The following is a 24,880-nucleotide window of genomic DNA, read 5'->3' as shown; positions in this document are numbered from 1 at the left end:
CATTGGGGTACAAAGCCAAGCCACTTTCTCCAGGACCTCCGTGGAAAACAGGTGTGAGCCCGTGATCTAGGTCATTCCGGGCATTCTAAAACAAGGTCTCATCTACCTGCCTTTCACTCACTCAGGAAGTAGTTGCGGAACCCTACTGAGGGCTCCACCATGAAGACTAAATCATCTTTCACACGGTGTTTGCACTCCAGTGAGGGAGAAGCCAGAAGCAAGAGAACAACAGTATGACGTAGCGTCAGGCGGACAGAAGGGTGATGCGGTGTTCCAGGCCATTCAGATGAAGTAGCCCAACACTTCACTGAAGAGGGAGGAGTAGCAGTGGGAGTGAACTGGAAAGATCTGAGCAGACTTCCAGAGGCAAGCACATAGTCCTGGAGGCTAGAAGGAATGTGGCATGCTGGGGGAGGTGCAAGGGGTCCATGGAGGTTACAGGCTGGTGGGGATGAAGGGAGTAGGCAAGGTCATTCAAGGTTGGGGAGGAAACAGAGACCTTGTTGCCTCAGTCATTCTAAGTACATTTTAGAAACCACCAGACGCATGGCTACTCAGACCACATGCCTCGGGGAAGGGTTCATGGGAAATCCCTCTGAAAGGAATTCCATATTCCAACCACAGGCCAGTTTAGATGAAACTCTGTGATGGTATATTTTGGTTGTTAGCGTGACTGGATCTGGCCAAATATAAGGAGGTCCACTGCTACCATCTAGGTAAGTCTCCTCCTGGGTTAGAGGGAGATAAACTACTGAGCACATTTGTAAGACATTTTCTTGATCCAGTTAAGTTGAAGTGAGAAGACCTGAAATGTGGATGGCGTCTTCCAGCGGCAGCCGGATATAAGGAGGCCAAGGGAAAGCTTTATTCTTTGCCTGCTTGCCTTCTGTTGTCTTGCTGGCAGGTTCATCGACCCTGCTGTGTCTTGAGCTCATCTACTCTGCTGCTGCTCCCAATTCTTCACAGGAATCAGAACCCAGTGTGGACTGAAGACCTGTGGTTCTCCAGGAACCCTCCAGACCTTCACTGCTGGATGGGGACCACTGAGGCACCCAGCCTCGTGGATTGAGCTGCTACTGGGCTGTCAATCTCTTCAGTGTGAAGATAGCTGTTGTTAGACCACCCCAACAGTATCATGCAAGCTAATTTAATAAAGCCTTTTAATATATGTTCATTCTATTGGTTCTGTTCTCCCAGAGAACCCTGGCTAATATACTCTCCAAAATTCTCGTCCATGCCATCTCCCTTTGGGAACCTTCAGCTTCTTTACCCCAACTGAGGACCTCCTAACTCTGGCCTCTCGAACAACACTTGAAGTCAACCCACTGTGGTTGAACTTGCTTTCTGGCTTCCTACCTGGCCACTTGCCTAAGAGCTACCATTCCCTCAAAGTCACCTCCCCATCCCCGATGACCCATCTTTCAGTGGCTGCCTCCCTGCTCTTTTGAACAAAAAGCAAAAGCACTTCCTGAGCATGCCACTGACTGAGCTCATCCGCGGATGGGTTTCTCGGTTTCATGTGTGGTGTCTCAGTATCCCCATCTAAACAGTTAACCCTTAGGAAGGCAGTGATCTTTAGCTCCTAGCATACAATAGCACAACCATCTTCTTCACTCTGGCAGTTACTCTCCAGTGGGTGCTGACAATACAGAATCTCATTTAATCCTCTCCACAATCCTTTGCAGCAGGTATGATTACAATTTCTATTTTACCCATAATGGCTATGAAAGTCATGGAGGTTCAGAGACTTGCCTAAGGTCACCGAGCTAGATAATGAAGGCAGCGTTCAATCTTTGACTAAACAGCCCATCCTTACTCTCACCCACCAACTCCCAGTAGGACCTGTGTGGCTCTTTTTCCTACAACCTCTGAGCCCTGGCTTGGAACATGATGAGACAAAAAGGATGCATTGGCTTCAAATTATGCACCAAGGGGGTCATTGGAAGGAAGCCCAGCCCTGGGGAAGATGCACATCCCAGGTTGGCCCTGGTAGGTAATGGAGGCTCCAGGCCCATTTGCCCTTCTAAAGAAAGCCACGTGATAAATTTCAAATTTTGAGGGAAGATGTGTGCCAGCTCATGCATCTGCATTGGTAAGTATTCTTTTCAATGTACTCACAAGGTCAGCTATACTTATACAGAAAGGACACACAGGTCCAGGGGGCAAGTGTTATGTTGGCCAGAGCCTCTAACTCGGGCTGGTTTGAGTGATGGTTAGGGAAGGTTTCCTAGAGTAAGTGATGCTGACCAACCATTCAAAGGATGAGATGATTGGAAAGCCTGCCCATCAAGGTATTCAAGGGCCAGGTACCCAATCGATAGGTAGTTAGGGGAGTAACAGGAAGACAGCTGAAGGACTCTAACCATGAACTGGATCCAAGGTATCTTCTTTGGTTCCTCGGTGCCCTTTCTAACAGGTCCCTGGTCCCCATGTAAGCAGGTAATTCCAGAGAATTGTAAGTCAAATCCTTCCCCAAACACAAACTGCCACCCCAAGATCTTAGCCAACGCCTAAGACATCATTCCACCTCTCCAAATATAACTAGCTACCACCTGCCCACCTGCCCAGGCCCCTATATGCTGAGGACAGCTTAGCAGGCAAACGCTGAGGAAGGCAGATATGCCCTGGGCACATCTTGAACCTGGTTTTCTTTTAGGAATGGAGAAGCCATGTGGGCCCACACCTCTCCTCCAGCAGAGACCCCAAACCTAGCATGCATGAAAGGAGGGTCATAAAGCTCCCACCTTTGAGCAAATGATACTTGCGTCAAAGGTGGGCTGTATTTGTTTGTTTGTTTGTTTTTAATTTTTTGTTCTTTTTTTTTAATTTTATGTGCATTGGTGTTTTGCCTTCATGTATGTCTAGGTGAGGTTGTCAGATTCCCCTGGAACTGGAATGATAGACAGCTGTGAGCCACAATGTGGGTGTTGGGAATTGAACCCAGGTTCTCTGGAAGAGCAGTCAGTGCTCTTAACCGCCAAGCCATCTCTCCAGCCCCCCCCCCCGAAAGGTGGTTTTTGATGTAAGATGGCCTTGATTCTCTCCCTCCCCTCCTAAGCCTCAAGGATGACCCATCCTTGATGTTAACAATAACGTCTTTCACTCTCTGGAAATCTGAGACTCCCAGCCCTGCAAGCCAAGCCCCTGTGCCTTTTCCCACTGCTCGTTTCTGGTTCTGCCTTCTTCCACAAGGCTGCCAACTTCTGTGAACACTCTCTTGACCAGTACTGAGGGTCTGGAGATCGGTGAGAGCAGCTACACACAGAGGAAACCCCATCTGGTGGGGGTCCTGACATTTCTGGAAGGTCTTTTCTCAACCAGGAATCCCATTCTGTGGAGGACTTCGGTTGGTCCGATGGACGGCTCACAGGGAATGAGTGGTCAGGAGGGAAACTGGATATATCATTTTCTCTGTCTATTATCTCACCATAAATAAAAGTCTTGAGACTTCCAGCTGTGTTGATAGATAAACACCCTCCTGGGAAGGTGACCTTGCCCAGTTTGCTGAGGCAGACTGTCCGTATCAGGAGGGTCTGAGGTTTTGAACCAGCTCTTACCAGCTTCCTAGCAGCCTGTCTTGTGTGGTTTCCATTCGTCACGTGACACACTACAGTGTCTAATTTGCTCTGAGCCAATCACATGTATTATGAGACTGGATCATGAACTCTTTTCTTCCCTACAAAGGCACCGCTAAATGGCTCACATGGGTGGCTCCCATCGGCTGTCTAAGAAAAGGAAAATTCCGGCAGTTTTTATTTTTATTTATGTTCAGTGTGTGTGTCTACAGTATGGACGGGATGCAAGCATAGAGGTCAAAGGGCAACTTTGCAGAGTTGCTTCTACGTTTTCTTGGGTTCTGGGGATCAAGAGGTCATTAGGCTTGGGTGGCAAGTGACCAGCCTGGGAGCCATCTCTCAGGTGTTTTTTGATATTGTACTGATGCATAAAATCGGTGACACTGTGAGAGCTGGGGGTCAAGAACGACTGTGCTTGAAGGAGACTTATGGAAACAAATAAGCCCAGATCTCAAAACAGATCAGAAGCAAACTGGCCATCTCAGAATTGCTGGTGTCAGGGGCTTTCTACAAGCAGCAGAATAATGCACCTGAGGAGAGGCAGCTCCAGGCAGGGCTGTGACATCTGAAGAGAGAAAATTCCAACCTTGGTGAACTTTTGTTCTTCCCCCTCAGACAGGGTTTCTCTGTGTAACAGCTCTGGCTGTCCTGGAACTCACTCTGTAGACCTCGAACTCAGAGATCTGTCTACCTCTGCCTTTCGAGTGCTGGGATTAAAGGCATGCGCCACCATCATCTGGCGGTGGACTTTTATACCCACCTCAAACACCCTATTTTTCTTATTGAGGAGAGATTACACTTTGCATTGAAGAAATTAACTCCGTGGGCGTTCTAAGGTTCTGACGGGTCTTTGGTTGGTTACTGGTGGAGAATTCTCAGCACTGGCTGTGGTGTCTCGCCAGCCCTCTGCAGGCTGATTCACTAGAAGGTGCACATCAAGCCTCTCCTTATCGGAGGACAGCACCTTGTGTAGCCATTCGTAATGTGGACTCTTCTGGAACCCTGGCTTTTCTACCCTCCCCTGGCACTCTCTTCTTCACCCAACATTAGAGACGTGGAGAGTTTGGCTCCACAGAGTTAGCAGGATATGCCAAAGGAGGGGAAGAAAGGCAAACTCCCGAAATTGCTATGAAAGCAGGAAATGGGCGGAAGCACTGTTCCCAGACACCCTCACCTTTTTGGCTGGGCCCCCACTACCTCCACTCAGCTCCAAAAGTTGAGCAAAGGTATTCTCCGACTTTCCACACAGAACACATACTTTTGGGAGGAGACCAAACTCAGACCTGGGGGAAGGTTCTAGAAACAGCGCCCACTGTGTAAACGGATGCTACCCTCCCTGTTCAGATCCATGATGATCAGCCTCTTGTTAGCAGGGAGGTCAGGAGGTGAGGGGTCAGAAGGATATGGTCTGAGCCAGCTCAGCCACCCCTGACGGTGTGACCTTGCTACTTCTTGACTCTCTGAGATGCTTCACCCCACACTCTGTCTTGTTCAGGAAAGAGGCTGCTGATTCCCCTCTCTGCAGATCCTGGCAGAGGACACCTCTGAAACTGCCCATCCAGCACGATTCAGCACTGTAGCCGCAAGTTGTATGTGGTTATTGAAGTGCAAATGGGTTGGATTGAGATGTCATACAATTTTAAAACACAGTTCCTCCTTCTCATCAGCCACAGCTCAAGTGTTTACTAGTCACATGTGGCTTGTGGTGACCATGTTGGACCGGAAAATATAGACCATTTCCATCATACCGAACATTCTAGTAGTTCACACACCAAGCTAAAAGGCAGCCATGAGTGGGGGTAAGATGGCTTTTGAACGTCTTAGCCACGCCCCATTCCCCTCAGCCAGGCCTAGGCTAATGTGCAGAAAGAAATACATCAGGACAGACAGACGGCCCCTTCTGTCTCTCCAGATAAGATTTGTCATCACTTCTTTCTTCTGGGTCTCAGAGACACCGTCCTTCCTGTCTCTCTATGACCTGTGAGCTGAGACCCTGGCTTTAAGACACCCTCCCCCCACCCCAGCTCTGCTTCTTCTATATTCTGCCTCCAGGGACCAAACAACCTGTCTCCTGTGCTAGGGATCTCTCTCTCTCTCATGCCAAAGCCTTTACAGATCTGACAGTTTCCAACCATCCACAACACTTGCCCCAGGCTCTCCCTGGGCACCTCACCTTTAGAATGTGTTTGGCGGGGGGGGGGGGGGGGGGGTGGGGGGGGGGGGCACGGGACGGGACGGGGGACGGGATGGGACACAGCTCTTTGGCCCTAGAGCAAAAGACCCTAAGAATCTCTCCGGCTCACATCCCCCAGAACCCTCTGTGGTCTCCTCCTTTCCACTGGAAGCCCATGAGGAGGGCATTACCTGTCAGACCCTTGGGCCTAGGCCTCCAGGCTATGGAGAAGTCAGGGCCCCAGGACTCATGGCTTCGCTCCGCTCCCACCACAGCTGTGCTGGGCCACTGCTCTCGGGACTTCTGCAAACAGTACCGGGGCTCAGCGGCCCGCCAAGCGCCGGGCTCCAAAATAGCAGTTGTATTCACATAAAAGCCTCTAATGAGAGAAAGATGCCATTTTTGGCCCCTTGCACACTCTCTGCAGACGCTGTCTGGCAGGCCAAGTGGGCCTCTACTGTTTGGCGGCCGGAGGGGAGGGAAGGGAAGGTGTGAGTCAGACTTTGGCCCCAGCCTCTAGGCCTGGACTGCCCTGTTAATTGCTTTAACAAATGCTGAGATGCTGGGCCACTTGGAGGCTGAGGGCCAGGGACTGGGGCAGAAAGCAACCCCAGTTCCCACCAGCCACAGCAGGCACACGGAAGGAGATTTCAGGGTATATCCATCCTGCAACCTTGATTTAGCTGTGAGAAGCTTTGGTGGTTTCGGTCCCAGCAGGGGCCCCCGGAGATGAGGAACAGGACAAGCACCATCAGGGATGAGCCTGTGACGAGCCTCTCCCTGGACTAAGCAGCAGCAAGGGTGTAAAAGACAGTTCTATGGTTGACATGTAGCCATCTGCCCCTGGTACCCCCAGCTCACGGCAGAGCATAGAGGAAAGTGTTACCTTGCCATCATAGACTGTTTGAATCCTAACCATGTGGGATGCAGGCGCCATTACCACTGGCAGACTGTGTCCTTATCTAGAACATGGCTGTGCATCTACTATTTAATTGCTGCCTAGAATGGTACAGAAGATAAACTCTGTCCATTCCTTCATGGAACTTCCAAATTAACCAGAAGGGTATCAGAAAACAAACAACAATGGAACAGAAGGCCGGAAGTCGGGATGTGAAGATATGGATGGCAACAGTTAGGGGGCCAAAGATCCAGAGAAAACAAGACTGAGGAGCAAGTATAAGCAGAGTGGTTGGAGGCCGCCTCTCTGAGGGAGGGGAGCATGATGCGGAGACTGGAAAGATAACAAGATAGGAGGCCAGGCACACAGGCAGCGAGTGGAGGCAGAGCCGGGGGGGAGCAGCATTGACCGTAGACTAGAGGAGGCGCATTCCCAGCAGCCAGGGCTAGATTATGTGAGTCAGGGTAAAGGCTAAGAGCCAGGCTGGAAGGGACACTGGTTTGGGGACCCCCACAGCAGAAGGCAAGCTGGTGCATTAAGGGGTAACAGAAAGAACAGCCCGTAGACCCCTGCAGATATCCGGAGTAGATCGCCACGGAAGCCCGAGACCAGAGAGGCATCGCAGGAAGAAAGCGAGGCACAGACAGCCCTCATGGGACTTGGGAAGAGAAAACAAGCAGGGCTTGGCAAGGAAACGATGACAAAGCATGAGGAAGAAGGAGGTGTCCCATGTGGCCCTAGCTATCCGGGGATGCCATTTCACACTAGGGAGAAAAACTACCTCAGAGGGGGAGAGAAAGCATTGTGCTCATTTTGCACAAGCTGGGGGTCAGGACAGTCAGGGAGGCAGGCCATCGTAACAGATCCTGAGCAGGCAGCAGAACTCAGGAGCCTGAGGTCAAGGGAGAAGTCTGGCGCGGGGGGTGGGTGTCTATAAACACGGGCTAGTGGCCCCAAGACAGTGTCTACATCTATGAGAAAGCAGGCCACTCCAGGGGCAGTGCAGCCGGAAAAAGAGGGCTGCGAATGTCCTGGGAAACTGTTGTTCAGTAGCAGGGATAGAAGCCATAGTCAGGGGCATGCCTGCCGAGGACACACTAGTGTGTGTAGAGGGGACCAGCACCTGACTTCAGGAAGCTCCTGCCTCAGGACGTCTCATGATGCAAAAAGCCTCATGGGGAAACACATACCCACCAGGAAGAGCTACAGTACCCTATACAATGTCGTCTGGGGGCTGTGCATTTCTTATTAGCTGGGTCTCTGTTGAGCTCACGTGATTCCTTTTGCCTCCCCCCAGCTTCCTCCCCACCATCCCCTAACAACTTCTGCATAACTGTCCTTCTCACATGTGAGTCTTCCACAGGTATGCTATGGGTGGAGTCAGGCAAGCACCCCGAAGAAGCCAAGGGGGGCCCAGGAAAAGAGAAACAGGGTCCTTGTGGGACTGAGACAAGAACCAGAAGGAATATTGTCCCAACGCCTACCACACAAGGCAGAGGCTCCGGACCAAGAAGTCAGGAGCAAAATGCACACCCAGGACTCCATCACCAGGTCCCCTGAGCAGCAGGGAGGGTTTCTGGGAAAGCTGACAGGAGTTTGTGGCCCAGGAAAGGCACTATGCCACACAGAGGTGCTGCATGCTGGGGGCAGTGAGATAACCCCCGACCTTAGAAATCAAAGCCAACAATGCAGGCTCTGTATAAATGAAACGTTTGACCTAAGTCGCCTCATCTGTTCCTTGTAACTCTGGAAGGAAGCAATTATTATTAGTCACAGGGCACAGAAGAGGACACCCAGACACAGAAAGCTCCAGCAGCTTGTCCATGGCCACACACCCACCAAGTGGGTCTCCAGCACAGGCTCTGGTGACTGAACTCCAAACACCATGTGCCTAACCGTGTGCCAGGCTGTCTGTAGAGTTGCTCATTTAGCAGAGAGAATGGGGGGTAAGGGCTGGCCCTTGGGAGTCGGAGACTGGATTCATGCACAGACTGCTGAACCCCCCACTCCCTGGCTTGGACAACTATCCAGATTCATCTGCAAATGGTGGAGGGTGGGGGGATCAACTCTAGCCTCAAGAGTCACTGTATTAAAATTCAGTAATATATGAATTTCTGTGAGTTTGAGGCCAGCCTGGTCTGAAGAGTGAGTTCCAGGACAGCTAAGGCTACACAGAGAAACTCTGTCTCGAAAAACCAAAATAAATAAACAGATAGATAGATAGATAGATAGATAGATAGATAGATAGATAGATAGGCAGGCAGACAGACAGACAGACAGACAGACAGATAGATAGGCAGGCAGACAGACAGACAGACAGACAGACAGATAGATAGACAGACAGATAGGTAAAATCAGTAATATAAAGGACTTACGATAACCTGGCACACTGTGAGAGGTATGAATTGTATTGTTGTTAATCCCAAAGACAAGCCTGTATAAGCTGTCACACACTGTATGGCTAAGATTGAACTAAAAAGAGAAAAAGTTAGTTGCCCAAGGATCTAAACCTGGGGTTTAACCATCCATCTCCTTAGATCTGAAACCAGAATCTAAAGCATAGACTCTTAACCTCAAACCTTACTGCAAGAGTTGGGGTCTAGAGACCGGCCCCTCCTCAGCCACTGCAGGGGACTGTCCTCCCCAGAGAGCCCCAGACCCTGTGTCCTCAAGTCAAGATAGGAAGGCTGGGGGAGGTCCTACAGCCCCTCCCCCAGACGTGTGGAGACGGGTGAGCTCAGGTGAGAAAACCGAAGAATCTCCCCCAAAGCAGCAGCTATAAACAGGACAGCCATCTCACTTCCTACCGCCCTTCCCCTCAGTCAGCTGCCTCCACAAATACATAAACACATGAATCATGCAGATGAGCTGGCAAGACCATGAAAAAAGGCAGATACCAAGACCAAGGGAGAAGACGGTGGCCCGATTCCAGACTCCACCAAGGTAGAGGGAGGAAATGGGGATACAGCAATGTGGCAGCCAGAGACATGGCGGCAGCTCCCCAGGTTCCCATGGCTTTGGGGGAGGAGAGTAGGGGAGGTGGGAGAGTGTGCGGACTGAGGACTTCTTGCTTCCATGAGAGAAGAGAGAGGCCAGGAATAAGGGGCAACTGAGCCAGGACCAGCACTTCTGCACATGGGTAGGTTATCAAGTCCTCGTATGTGAGGAGACAGAAGAGGAACTAAGTCTCCACATGGTTTGGGGGCCAAGACTGAAACGGGGTACGTCACACACTCCTCCTTATCTGTTCTCATCTCCCACCTGCCTGGAAGGCACCCCGTAGGTGTGAAATTGCTAGGACAGAATCCTGAACATTCTCTGGCATGGCATCTCCCCATCCCTCGGGGCAGCTGCGTAGAGGGGAGAGGGCAACGAAAAGCCACTGGAGAAGCGCAGACCCAGCTGTCAGGGTAGGGAGCCAAGAGCACCACATTCTACACAGCCCTGGGCCCAGTTATCCAGGGCCAACACCCCGTTGCTCACGTGGTTCTCATTAGGCTCATTAGCAGCAAAATAGCAACAAGCAAACAGCATAGGGACCCGCTAAATACCACACAGCCCTTCAGTGGGCAGCCCACTTCAAGTAGGGAAGGCCAATCCTCCAGAGAGCTGACAGCCCACAGCCTGGTCCGAGGGTAAGGGGACAGGTTTTGGGGGTGGTGCAGCAGAACTGTTATGCTGGACAGGGAAATAATGGGGTGTGGGTACCTACACATCCTCCAGCAGCACCTTCTGAGACAGGAGCGTGCACCCACGCTTGGTCTGAGACGCTCTGCACTTACCCAACCTCAAGTTTCCAGTGTTAAAACTACAGTTTGGCAAAGAGGAATACTGGAAAATCACAAGTGAGTTAGGAAACAGGCTGCAGGCCGGCAGGGCCGAGTGTGGCCAGGCCCAGACCCCTCAGGCATCTGGGTAGAGGCCCCACCCCCTGTGAGGCTGCCTGTTCCAGTCAACCCGAGCAACTCTCTACCAGCCAAAGGCTCCCTGCAAAGGCTGAGCTCTCTGGAACATACCAATCTCCTTGCCCAACCTTGAACTTCAGACATCTCCAGAGTCCCCAGGGACTCTCAGAGTGTGGTCCCTAGTCCTGCAGCATCAACAGCCCCAGCATGTACAGCACCCTATCCTCGGGCATATCTCCTAACCAAAGCCTTAGTTTCCTTGTAGGTGGAGAAGCTTAACTGTGATGTCTGTGAAGAGTCCGGCAAGGTGTTGGGCTATCCTAACATCCAATGCTTAGCTAGTAGCAGCCCCAGGAATTACACTATCCTCCCCAGAGTTCCAGTGCAGAGTGAGGCCCAGAAGAAAGGATCAGGTACCTGGTAGCAGGGCGTGAGTAGCATCCTGGAGTCGGGCTGTCTGATTCCATTCTACTTTCCTCCATTGCCTGACTTATTTTTTCATCCACCAAGGGGGAAGGTTCATCACAGTTAGTGAAAAGTGGGTGATACCATGTAAGTATTGGCTCTTGACTCTGCCTCTGACATTAATGGAGGCATGGGTCATGGCTCTCAGCCTAGAGGTCACGACTCTTCCTGTCTCCATCCTTGGTCTGCACATAGCTAAGAGGATTTCTTTCTTTCCCAACATTTAAGACAGTTAGGCAGCCTTCAGAGTAGTCTGAGAGAAGGCTGTTCCAGACACCAACTCAGAGGCTTATTTGATCATCCTAGTACCATATTTGCCTGATAGGCCAGGGGCCAGTGCAGAGGTGGATTCCCACAGCCCACCGTAAGACTGGTGTCCCCAGAGGTATATTCTGCAGACCACAAACATGGTACCAACACAGTGGGCCGGGAGGAGAAGGAAATGTAAGAAGTTTAAAACACAAGCAGGAATCTGCCTTGAGAAACAGTCTCCATTTGGAGGCATCTCTAAGTCTCCCTTCCACGACACACTGCCTCTTCTCCGAAGACCAGCTGCATCCCCAAGAGGAGGCCAAGGAAGACCCGTCTGCTCCTGGTCCTGGCATCCTCATCCAGGTCTCCCCTTTAAGAGCAAGAGGGGTGGATGGGACAGGAGGCACTCACGTTTGATGCAGTGGTTGGTGCTGTTTGAGGTCGTCCATCCTGGGCAGCACTGTCCCCCGCAGACATTTCTCCTGTGGAGTCGCCAGAGCAAAGTTAATATGAGGATGCTCAGAGCTGGGACTACTCATACAGCCCCCTTTAGGCAGGGATTGGGGGGAATACTTAGAGGCCAGGAAGACTGTCCCCATCTCACTTGGAGGCCACCTGGTCCAGGAATGAGGACTGTGGTGTGATGAAGACCAAAGTTGAATCTTATCCCTGCTGTTTCCTGTACACCTCTGGGAGACCTCAGTCTGTCCATCTGCACAGTGGAGATAATGCATGCTTCACCGAGTGACTGTGATGATGTCTAGCACCCAGGACACAGAAGCCAGTACAGAGCAGAGCACGGTAGCATACTGAAGGGAGTTCTAGGCCAGCCTAGAACTGGGCAAGACCTCATCTCAAACAGTTTACACACACACACACACACACACACACACACACACACACACACACACATACACATACCACACACACACACCACACACACACACACCACACACACACACACACCACACACACACACACCACATATACACACACATACACATATACACACACACACACACACCACACACACACACACACACACACACACACACCACACACACCACACATACACACACATACACATATACACACACACATACACACACACACACACACACACACACACACACACACACACACACACACACAACAAGGACAAGATGGTAAGCAAGTTCAGAGAGATTCAGTCATTTGCCAAAGCCACATAACCATCGAGTACCAGAGCCCAATTCAAATCTAGGTTGGCAGGCTAGACTGGGTAGCAAAGTGAGAGAGAGCCTGCCTAGCATGTTGGAGGCCCTGGTTTCTATCCAGAACACCAAAACAAACAAACATCTCTGAATTGGTCGGACTCTACACCAGGCTCCAAGTCTACAACGCCTCTCACCAAAGCCACACACTGTGCTCCTTGCCTCCAAATGCTGACAGCACGGAGGTCCTGTATAGATACAGTCTTAAGGATATATATGCCAGTCACCATCCCACGAATTCAAACCAGGACGAGTAGACCTGGGCAGGCTCGTATGTCATCAGACTGAGTGCTAAGTGTGAGACTCAAAAAACAGGGCTCTTGGGTCACTGTTCAAGAAAGGCTCCCAGGGCGGCAGCAGTAGGAAGAGGGGACATAACGAAGCCACCTCTGTCCAGGAAGCACTCTTTTCATTTGGGAAAGACAATGGAATGTAGTTTATGGGGGGCGGGGGGGGGGGCGGTGCACCTGGCTCTGACACCTTCATGAGACCTTAACTTTTGCTCAAGTTGGAACATTCACTCCACTCGTTCAAATGTCATCCTCAGAAGTCTAGAGAGTGCCACCAGCACCAGAAGGTTCTCCAGCCCAAGCTCTCCATCCGCAGACCCCAGATAACCAGACAAGGGAAACGCCCCAAGAAGGAGTACTCCGGAGAAGACAAGACAGGCGAGGCTGGCTCTGACTCACTGGGCCCAGTCATAAGGAACAGAAACGAAACAGGGTTAAGTGGGAGGGAGAGGTTGGGGGGCCAGAGGCTGGAGTGGGTGGCCGTTCCTGGGATCTTTAGGGCCAAGATGACGAGCATCTGGTGCCGCTTAGGAAATTGTTTGACATTTGAGTGGACCCCAAAGCTTGTGCGGTTGTGGGAGTCATACAAAGAATTCAAAATAAATTCCTAAAGCCTGCAAAGGCTGAGGCCCATTCCTGGCCCTTGGGCCCAACATTGTAGGGCACGGCCTCCCAGGGAGCTTTCAGAATGTCCCGCTGGCCAAGAGCTTTGTCTTGCTGGCTACCTCCTCAGGCACCATCCTGGTTCCATAAAGTTCTTCTCCCAATCAAGGCCTGAGTCACCAGACCCCAAGGAGAGAGCTGCCCCCCACAACCCAGGCCCAGGGCTTTCAAGCATATACCCGGGGAGAAGGGGAAAACAGTCCATCATTTGGAAGCCGCTACCCCTTGTGGTAGCGACAAGCCACTTTGTGGGCTGGAAGGTCTTTGAGAGAAAACAGGCTGCGTGTTCTGGGAGTTTTCTGAAAAACCAGCGCCTGTGGGAACCCAGCACAAACCAAGGAGCCTACTCGCCTTGGAAGTCATAGCACAAATCCTGCCCAAGAGGGCCCTGAACCACGCATCAACCCAGATGCCCTCAGGATGGCTTTACAGCTAAGAGTTAGGAGGTCAGCGGTCAGGTCTGCCTTGCCTGCCTATAGAGGGGTCCTAAGGGATGTCAGGGCCAGAGCAGAGACTGGCCAGAATCAGAGGCTGTCAGCAGAAGGGATGGGATGGAGCTGGAGGATTACCTAAAAGAGATTCAGATACTCAGTGGTCATCTCCGAGGATACCGCAGGCCCAGCCAGACCAGCTGGGAGGTGACTGCATCTGTCTCATGCGTGCCAGACTTCCAGATCTGACATTAGCTCCCTCCTATAAGGCTCCCCTGACAAGAGTCTGGCTCCCCCTGCACTCACCACCATTATTTGGTAGTGGTGGCTCCTGCCACTGGGGTCCACTTCTGTCTTGGGTATCTCAAAGGTTCGTTCCTTTGTCTCCTTGCCTCTGTAGGCTGACCCAGTGCCTAATACATGGTGTCCATTAAATGCTCCTGTTAGTCACCCAATCCAGGGCTCCCTCAGAGATGGGCTGAGCAATGCTAAGGGTAGGAAAGGGGATGTTAGGTTTATATGACAGGCGGACTCAGCAAGACTGACTCACGGCGAAGAAGTCGTTTCCTGTTCCATGATTTTTGTAACCTACTCGGGCAGGTGAGCAGGTCTCCATCTGAGGCTACGTCCTCATGCTGGATCCTGCCCCTGGACACAACCAGTCCACTTCTCCACAGAAAGAACAGGCCCCAAGGTTCAGCTTCTAGAACAAGGGGTGGTACCTGACCAAAACTGAAAAGCTTCTTTTTTTTTTATTTCAAATTCTCCTGCATTTCTTTTCTCTTTTTGACAAATAGGACTACTTTTAGCTTGCAATAATGATACAAAGTTTCCTTTTAATTACGGATTTATTTATGCAGAAAAATGAGTCAGGCTCTGTTTGTAATGGTAAAAAAATGTAATTCATCTAAACATCCAGAAACAGGACGATGGATAAATAAACTGTGGTATATTTAGACAAGGGAACAATATACGACAGTTAAAATGAATACATTTGAGCTGTATATTATTATAGCTAAGTCTCAAGTGCCTAATGAGAAAGGAAGAACATAGTTAGGGGATACAATATGCTATCATTTGTCTAAGTTTAAAATACGCAAATATCCAAGTTTAAATTATGCAAATATCCAAGTTTAAAATATGCAAATATCTATGTTTAAAATAGACAAATATCTAAGTTTAAAATATGCAAATATCTAAGTCTAAAATATGCAAAAATTTTAAAGTACAATATTATGTATTTTATGGGTATTTACATCTGTTGTAATAGTATAAAACACACCTTGGAAATATTTAAATCCAAAGAGTGGTTTACTTCAGAAAGAGGGAGGCAAATTTATAGAAGAAATTTCAACTTAGAAAGAAAACCTGAAAGAAAAATAACTTGTGAGCTCTGTTACTTATAATACCTTTTAGTATCCATCTAAATTTTCATAATTTACTTCAAAATATATGACATGGAATTCTGTTACTTTAATAATGTATTGATGAAGAAAAAAAAGCTGGCAAGGTGGCTCATTGGATAAAAGCCCTTGCCACCAACCCTTACAGCCTAAGTTCAATCCCTGGGACCCACTTGGTGGAAAGAGAGAAAATAAGAGAATACGAAGAAAATACAAAGATGCTCTGCTATGAGGCTGGTTCAAAAGACACTGAGAGCTGGGAAACAATGGCTTAATAAGTCCTCTGTAGACTATTACATAGCTACACTGCTCACCTCTACACCTCAGACACTTAGCACAGTGCCTGGCATATATTTTTTTTAAAAAAAATACCCACTACATCAAAATTCCCATAAGGACAGGACTTATCTGTCTTGTCCACTGCTATACCCCCAGGGTCCAGCATAGTGCATATTGAAGGAATTCAAAAGTTAAAAAATTAAGGAAAAAAAAAAAGTTTCAACTAGCAATGCTGTGCAGTTAAACATCCCACCAGCAGATGGCACTTGGCCCCTAGCTCTGACTTCCACACAATGGCCAGGATGGACACGGATTAAGGAAGTTAAGAAATTATTTTGTCATTCAGCCCCTCCCCAGGGGATGAATAGTATGCCAAAAGAACTTATTATCTACCAAATGTGCAGGAGACAAAAGTGAGGAGTCAACCAGCACAGGTGTGTATGTATCTGTGTATATAGCAGGTGCCTGTGGGTGGTACCCAGCCACTTACACACCTGTGCATATCCGCCAGCTTGGTCTTGGTGACAGTCTGCTTTGCTTCACTTTATGACTCCTAACAGCACCTTCCAACACACACACACACACACACACACACACACACACACACACACACACACACACCCCTAAATGCCTGCAGTATAAACTCCCCTATGACGCCCAAACTTCATCTCTAGCCTAAGCCCCTGGCTCCCCTATAAACAGGGTTTCATTCCTGCCCCTGGGCAAACCCCAACGGTGAAAAGCCCTTGTTCCGAGGCAGTGTTAAGTCAGCCTGACGTGGTCATCTCCAGGTGTCACTCTGGTCCTTCTCATCTCCTTCCTCATCTGTTTTCTACTGAGCCCCCGCCCCCCCCCCGGGGGGGGGTGTCCCAAGTCCCAGTGTCTCATCCCTGAGCCTCTCTACTACATTGTACTGCTCCATTGCACTTAGCAAACACTTCCAATACCTTTAGAAACACGTTCACCAGCACATACTGCTCACGCCTCCAACTTGATTTTAAGTAATTGAGTTGCCCTTCCAGCAGGAACCACGCTGTGTTCTGTGGTTCCCCGCCTCCTTTCACATGCTCAGCAATATGTAATCATGCAGTTGCCCGCACAAGTCAGGCAAGCGGAGAAAGCTGAAACGGGGCAGGTGCCCCATTAACTCTCCTTGAATGGTCCTATATAGGAGCCACTTAGAAGCATGCGGATCTGCGCCCTGCAGACTTTGGGCTAGGCCTCTGAAGGGCAGCAGGGAGTCCATTCACACTCGGAAGGCCAGCTATGTGCAGGCGCTGATCTGATGGGAACACAGAAGTGAACAAAACCCTGCTTTCATGGAACTCGTATAAGTCTGAGCACATAAGCAGAAATAGAAATATATAAATGAGTGCTATAAGGAAGCATAAAATGGGGAGGGGGCAGAGAAGGGATGACACACCATGAATCCTGCTGAAATACGGGAGAAGAGCGCTGCATGCAGCCAAGGAGAACAGTATGTGTAAGGTCCAGGAAGCAGAAGATCCTCCGTAGTGGAACTAGGGGTACAAGCATCGGGACTCTTAACCTGGGACTAAAACCAGCAGGTAAATCAGGCTCAAACCAACGGCTGCCAGAGCCCCTCCTAGGCTTACCCTGCCCAGTCGGGCACTGCCAGGTTATTGCGCCCTCATTCCAGAGACACCTGGATACTCAGGCAAGATCCCCAACCGTTGTAATTCTAGGCAGGGTGTTCTTGGGCAGGGGAGGGGGCCCTCCTTCTGTGGTAATAGAACAGAGTCCAGGGGCCACAGCGAGAGGTGCAAAATAGGTGCAAAAAAGTTGAAGAGTTGGAAGGAGTTGGAAGGAGGCTCGGCCTTAAAAAATGTACAAATAGTGCTGACACAGAGACTCACTGGCACACCCAGACCCCGTCCCTCACACAGCGTCGGGGCAGCCTTCCCCTCCAAAGAGCTCCTAAGTCCTTGCCTAAGCCCTCTGCGTGTCCCAGCAGCCCTGAGCCCGGACCATACACTTGTCTCGGCGCGCCGGCTTCGCTGCCAGCCCCTTCCAGGAGATGCATCTGTCTTCGCGCCTGGGTGTCCCCACCCACCCCCCTACCCCCTCGTCCAGATCCTCCACCTCCTGGCTCCCCGCGCCAGCTTAACCTTCTCTGGGCCTCAAGAACCCAGAGCGCCCACCCAGCTGCCTGCTCCCCACGGCCTCTCAGATCCCGGCAGGGCTGCCAGTCGCTGAGCTGGTTAGCCCAGCACAGAATGAGCTAGAAACGCACAAGAACTTAACGTCGGGGTTCCGGGTGAGCTGGTGTCCACGGGAAAGGATAGTAGATTTATTCTTTCCCCCAAAAACTTTTTGAAAGCTGGTTCTGAGCCCCGGCTTCGGAACCTCGGAGCCGTTTCTCTCCAGTATTGAGGACAAAGGGACACAAGTCTCTTCTGTCCCGCATGCCAGTGATGGCATGACCGTCCTCCCCACCATTCCCCCTCCAGTGCTCACCCGGTGAGCCGCCCCTGCCGTGCCGCCGCGGGTCGCTGCGGGGTCACCGGGCGCGCGATAGAAGGCGCGGCCCGGGTTGCTGGATGCTGCTGGCCCCGGGGACTGCTTCTTCGGGTCTGGACAGGTGGCTGGACTCGACGCAGCTGTTGGGCACGGGATGGCCTCCTGGCCTCGGCCTCAGCCTCGGCGGGCCTCCTGGGGCTCCGCTGGCCCGGCTGGTTCCACTCCGAGGGCGACAAACCGGAGACGGGCGCATCAGGCTCCCGGAATAGACTGTACACCTTGGCTGCAGCCGCTGCCGGGTGACTGCCCACGGGGCGCCACAGCCGATTCGCATCCCTGCTAGCTGGTTCATATCTCCCCACGGAGTCCCTCTGGGCATGACCCGGCCCCATCAAAAGAGCCAGGGCAAGTGGCAGAAAGCCCCTCCAACACATCGGCAGGACGCGTCCGGAGCAGCGGGCGGTGGGGGTGGTCGGAGCTCTCATGGCGCCAGTGTGGCTGCAGAGCTGTGGGCACCCGAGACCTCGCGGGAGATGCTCTCCACCGTTCGCTCCACGGACCGGCCTGGAGGCTTGCCCCTACCCGTCTATGGGGGACTCTGAAGCAGCCGTCTGGGGCCCGGGGGTTCCTGGGCAAGGACTGTATGGCGTGAGCTGCCTGGGCTGCGCACCGAGCCCGTATCCACTGCACCTTCGCGCCCGCTCCCCGCACTGCAGCCGTCTGAAGGGGAACCGGAGGGTTTTATTTTTGGAAACCACCCCCTGCTTTTTCGTCCCTTTTATCCACGCCATGCCCCCTCCTCGGAGGGACAGCTCGGCCCCCTTATTACGGGAGACAGGAATTCCAGCAACACCCACTTTGGCACCGAGAAGCGAGCGGGCGGCGAGGGGATTAACCCGTGAGGAGCTGCGGGCGATGACGCAGGGCAGACCCGGGGGACTGGAAGGACAGATGGGAGTTTGCCTGGACAAGCGCACCTGAGCCGCCGGTCTCCTGTCCTGAGCAAGCTCAAACTGTCCACTTGTCCTGGATGTATTTCCTGCTTCAGATCTCATGGACCCAGATTTGGAACAAGGCTGCTTCTCTGGCCTGAAGGAGGCTGGGGAAGGGACCCAGACCAGAGTAATGGGGACAGAGCCTGAGGCATACGCGCCTGGCCCCGTGTCGCTTCCTCCCCTGGCCTCTGGGGGCGCTAGGCGAGAGTGCAGGTGTCCCTGGGGCAGCAGCCAGGAGCCGGACGCCTATGGGGCAGGTCAACTGGGGGGGGGGCGCGCGCCCCCTAGTGGAGCTGGCCGCACCCTTGGCAGCCCTGCCTTGTAGAGACATGCTCTGCCAGCCTTCTCAGCTCCTTGATCTTAATCAGCTTCCTGTGGCGTCCAGGCTTGGCCTGGGCCTGTGGTGATGATGGCTGCCGCTGGAAGAGGGAGCCTCTTTTCACAAAGGTAGACATGGAGCCTCTTGAATACGGTGGCTAAAGAAGCGCATGGCCGATGAGGGAAATGAAAAACAGGCCGGTGGCCTTTGGCTCTTACCCCCTGGACTCTTGTCACAGCCCCTCATTCCTTCGAGAGATTTCGCCTAGTGGGACTGGATGAGCCTCTGAGTGGTCCCTGATGGGCTGGGTTCGTACATCGTGTATTGAGGGGGACAGCGATGTCGGCTACCTCCCATGCAAGCACCTTCTCAGATCTGCTGTCTTTCTCACCCATGTCCGCTGCCCCAAAGCCTAAAAGCCTTGGCAGGGTGCAAATATGGCTTTCCCGGGAATGTTTTCACAGCCTACTATCCCTTAGGGAGGCAGAATGAAAGAGCAGGTAGAGGGCACCACTTACAGCTTCCCGTACCAGCCTCTCTCCTCCCAGAAGCCTCAGTAATATCTAATTGGAGAAGAAAGCCTGAATACTTGACACTGGCCTACAAAATCCACCATGCCCAGCTGGCTCTCTGGCCTATCTGAGCTTATTCTTGCTCAGTATTCATTAGACAGCATCTGCCCTGGCCCTCTCCACTCTGCAAACAGTCCACCAACGTGTCCATCTCCCGCCACCTGGAGGGAGTGTTCATCTCCAGGGGGTCTTCAGGATGGACTCTTCATTTCAAATATCACCCCCTAGAGTGGTCGAGAGCACTGCTCAGCTTCCCAGGCCTGTGAAGAAATACCCAAGGTTACCCACTTACAAGGAGAAATCATTTCTTTCGGCTCACATTTTCCACCCTCGCTGGTTAGCTCCATTGCTTTGGGGCCTGTGCTGAAGGAAGGCAGAGGAAGCAAAGAGAGAAAATAAGGGGCCAAGGTCCCAACTGTCCCTTGGAGAGCATGTCCCCAGTGACCTAACTTGCTTCTCCTAATCTCCACCTCCTCAAGGAGTGTTACAAACTAGTCATCAAGCCTTTGACACATGTCCTTTGGGGAGAGATTTCAGCACCAAACTGTAACACCATCCCTGAACCTCCCTGGTTTAGAACAGCCCTCGTACCTCCAAGTCACCACGGTCTCACACACCACCACCCTGCTTTATCCTCATGGCTTTACCGAGTTGAAATTATCTTACTATTTGTTGACTGTGCAGTTGGCTCAAGAGACAGAACCCGACACCACCCTGCTTTATCTCCATGGCTTTACCGAGTTGAAATTATCTTACCATTTGTTGACTGTGCAGTTGGTTCGAGAGACAGAACTTAAAGGAGGGACAATCAGCTATATTCCTGTCTCCCACCACATAATAGTGAGCCTTCCTTCCCTACTTCTTTTTTTTCTTTCTTTTTTGGTTTTTCCAGACAAGGTTTCTCTGTGTAGCTTTGCACCTTTCCTGGAACTCACTCTGTAGCCCAGGCTGGCCTCAAACTCACAGAGATCCGCCTGCCTCTGCCTCCCAAGTGCTGGGATTAAAGGCGTGTGCCACCACTGCCCGGCTTCCCTAATTCTTTTTAAAAGATTTTTAAAAGTACTTTCGATTATGTATAGGTGTGTGTGCCTACATACAGGCATGTGCACGTGAGTGCAGGGGCCCTTGGGGGCCAGTGGTATAGGGTTCCCTGGAGCCAGAGTCATGGGTGGCTTGTGAGCCACCTGATGTGGTTCTAGGGACTGAACTCTGGGCCCTCTGGAAGAGCAGCAAGTGCTCTTCACCACTGAGCCATCTCTTCAGCCCCATTCTTCTCTGCTCTTAATACAGCTCAGGCACGGTCCTTGGCTTGCCTATTCCTACCAGATACAAGAACTAAGATCAACTTTTAGACACTAAAGAGCCTGCTCTTGTTCAGGTCAAAGGCTCATCCAATTTAGTCAATATCATATCCAATTTAATTCTCTTCCTCTCCCCTCTGCTTCCCCACCAATAAGCTGCAGGCCTATAGTGGGGAGAGGGGGTGGGGTCTGTTCTTCAGATTCTCCTTCTACATTATGGCTCTGCTGGGTCAATGTGCCACAGGGGGTGCCAGAGAAAGAGTAGCAAGGCCTTATTTAGCAGGTGCCCAAGCACTGGCCATCTCTTTTATATGGGCTGGGGGTGGGGGGAGGGGGTTGGGGCTTCCACCCTGAACTGTTATAGCAAAGGAGTCTCTAACCAATCTCCTGAAGACCCTGCATCCCTTGCCCCAACAGACATTCCAGCACTTGCCAGGCCAAGCAGTGGTAAGGAGGCCACTTACTTCCCTACCATGTAGACCACCCTAGCCTCACAGTCACAATTCTCCATCGGGAACTGGATGAGAGTCTCTTCATATATGTGCTTGCTCAGTTCCTAAAGATGTTGGGACCTCCCAAGAACCTTTTTGCTGTGCCTTGGCACATGGGGGTATCTGTAACGACCAGTGACTGTCTGGGTACCAGAGGAAGGACAGCTGGGAGGAGTCATAGCAGGCTCCTCTTCTGGCAGGTGATGCTCCCCTTCACTCAGCTTGCATTAGGGGTGTCCTCAGGGAGACCTCAGCCCTGTCTACTAAGGCAGCCAGTGTTTCTCTCCCCGGTGACTAACTGCATCCTTTTCACTGTAGACAAGAACCAAGGCAGTTTGTAAAAACCTGTTCTGCCTAAGGTATCCTGCACTTCTCTTCAGAATGTCCTGTTGTTCCAGGCTATGCCATTTCAGTGGACATTCTGTGTGTGTGTGTGTGTGTGTGTGTGTGTGTGTGTGTGTGTGTGTGTGTCTGTGTCTGTGTCTGTATGTCTGTGTGTCTGTAACTGTGTGTACATGTCCATGTGGGGGTGCACATATGTACAGTGGCCAGAGGTCACCCTTGGGTGTCATTCCTCAGGGGCCATCCCTATTGGGTTTTTTGGTTGGTTGGTTGGTTGGTTGGTTGGTTGGTTGGTTTGTTTTGAGACAAAACCTCTCACTGGCCTAGGCTTGCTTACTGATTGGCTAGGCTGGTTGTCCTGCAAGTCCCAGAGATCCATCTGTCTTGGTCTTCCCAGTACTGGGATTAACAAGCACATGCTACTGCTGTGGGGATGTCTTTCTGTATGCTGTGAATATGTGTTGCTCTGATTGGTTGATAAATAAAGCTGCATTGGCCTATGGCATGGCAGGATGGAGCCAGGCAGGAAAATCCAAGGGAGATACTGAAAGGAGAGGCAGGGGAGACGCCATCCTGCCGTCCAGGGAGTAGCATGCAATGGCACACAGGTAAAGCCATGGAACACATGGCGACATATAGATTAACTGAAATGGGCTGAGTTTAGTTATAAGAGCTAGCTAGCAAGAAGCTTGAGCCATAGGCCATGGCCATACAATTCGTAATTAATATAAGCCTCTGTATGTTTATTTGGGTCTGAGCAGCGCGGGACTGGGCAGGACACAGGAAAACTTCCAGCTACATGCTACCATGCCTGGGTTTTTTCCATTGCTTGTTTGTTTGTTTGCTTGTTTGTTTGTTTGTTTTTAAAACTGGGTTCTGAGGACCAAACTTGGGTCCTCAGGTTTGCAGGCAAGCACTTTATTAACTGAGCCATTTTCCCAGCTCAGCATCAGCAGACGTGCTAAAGCCACAGGAAGAGTCCTGTTCAACAATCTATAAAATTGTCATCTTATTTCCCCAGCTACTGTATCTCTAAATGAGCTGATCTGTTGTCCACTGTCTCCCCAGAATGTAGAACAGGGTTTGAATCTGGCAGGCAGTCAAGAAATACACCTCCACGGTGGCTTGGGATGATTGACAGAATGCCCCACCAACCAGGGAGGACTGGTATCGCTAAGCCTATTTAAAGAGAGGAAAAACTTGAGCTCTGGGTGATGGCTCCTGGTCCACACTCTCATGTTTCCTGTCCATGGGGATGAGTGCCCCCTCCATCCCCAGGATGCTCAGTTCTATCCCTTCACCGTGACACAAGCCTCAGCCCGTGCTGACTCTCCCTGGCTAGAACGGATGCCCATCTCTGCAGTCTAGGCCTCCCCCTTCTACCTGTCCAGTGCCTTCAGGGGCCCTCCTCTGCATCCCCCGGTGCTCACCTCACATCCCCAAGTCCTTCTCAAGGCCAGAAACCTTGGCGTCATCTTGTCCCTGAGCTATATTTTCCTCCTGTGTGTCCAAGTCATTATTACTGCTCCGTCTCCCCAGCCTGAATTTCTGGAAGTCTGCCGCCCATTCAGCCTCTCACTGCTCGCCTCAGCCAAAAGCCTCAGCAGACATGCTTCCCTCACCACCGGCGCCCCTCCCACTCCTCAGTGAGTACAAGTGGTCCTTGGAAATCCCCACCCTGTTCTCCTGGGGCCCACAGCCCCAATAATCTACGCTAAAGCTTGGCATCTGCTGCCCATCTGAGCTCCACCCTCCTGTCCCACCTCCGTTGCCTTCCACGTGCCTGTTCTCCCCCCGATCCTCCCCACCCCCCCCACCCTCCCCTCCCACCCTCCACTCCACCCCACCCCCGTAACTGTTGGGACCTGATGACATAACTTTCCCAAATCCCTTCTCCCGTTAGCACTTGAGTCCTGGAGTTTTACTTCATTTGGCTGTTTCAAGCTGTCAACATTTGTGACACTTGGTATGGCCCAGGCCCTGGGTTAATCGTGCTGTGTAGATGACTCATGCAGCCAACCTATAGGGCATCGTGACTGTGATGTCCACAAATGTAAAGAAGAGCACTGAGGCTGGGGACAGCTACCAGCTGCCCAAGACCACAAGGCCACACAACTTGTTGACAAGCAGCAGATACAAGGTTCAAATCTGGCTCACCTAAGCTCAAGCTTTTAAGGCCCCATCCTCATGCCTCCATCCAGAGCTCCCATCACAACTAAGCAGGACCCTCCCAACTACCCCGCCCCCACTGTTATGACCACTAAAGGACTTTCAGTGCATAGTTTCAAGTGCCTCCCCCATGCCTGCCAACTACAATTTAATTCCCTAAAGAACTGGGGTGACCAGAATAGTCTGCTGCCCTGAACCCTGTCTGCCCAGTTAGAGAAGGGGTTAACTGTTCCCAGCATGGCCCCTGACTCACCATGTGTCACTTCCCTGTCACTGATGAGGCAGGAGAATGCTGCTAAGGCTGCTCACGCATCTGTGGAATCTATGGCAGGAAAGCCTCTCTGGAGAGCCCTGAAGAGTTACTTCTAAAGGGTCAACATTGGTCAGGACCCTGCCCCACCGAGGGGATGGCGGTCTGCTGGACAAACAGGGCAACCTAATTGCTTTCCCGTGTCTTGCTGGAATGGTGCTGGCAGCCAGAGAGCTACCAGAACCTGAACGAATTTGGTAAATAAGGACCAAAAACAAGGACCGCATTTCTGCTTCTTTGCTGAGACCCAGACTCGCCACAGAATTCCAAAGATTTTTCTTCCTTGGAAGCCACTGGACCTCCAGCTCTGAAT

The 24,880-nt window shown here is 51.4% G+C and overlaps 1 protein-coding gene across 1 annotated transcript in view; it reads right to left on the bottom strand.

The window, feature by feature from the left end:
- Ltbp2 (latent transforming growth factor beta binding protein 2) overlaps positions 1-18,637 on the bottom strand; it is an 88,916-nt gene extending 70,279 nt beyond the window's left edge. Inside the window, exons 1-2 of the mRNA XM_052739290.1 lie at positions 18,066-18,637; positions 11,680-11,750 (exon numbers count right to left, since the gene is read on the bottom strand). Coding sequence (XP_052595250.1) covers positions 11,680-11,750; positions 18,066-18,553 — 559 coding nt within the window. The 5' untranslated portion in view covers positions 18,554-18,637. The remainder of the gene's footprint in view (positions 1-11,679; positions 11,751-18,065) is intronic.
- Between the last annotated feature and the right edge of the window lie 6,243 nt (positions 18,638-24,880).

This window comes from Peromyscus californicus, unplaced genomic scaffold (genome assembly GCF_007827085.1).
Source record: "Peromyscus californicus insignis strain IS unplaced genomic scaffold, ASM782708v3 Scaffold_15__1_contigs__length_86483966, whole genome shotgun sequence".
Classification (NCBI taxonomy): Eukaryota; Metazoa; Chordata; class Mammalia; order Rodentia; family Cricetidae; genus Peromyscus; species Peromyscus californicus.
Note: the sequence above shows the minus strand (reverse complement) of the source record. Positions and strands in the feature narration are given on the sequence as shown.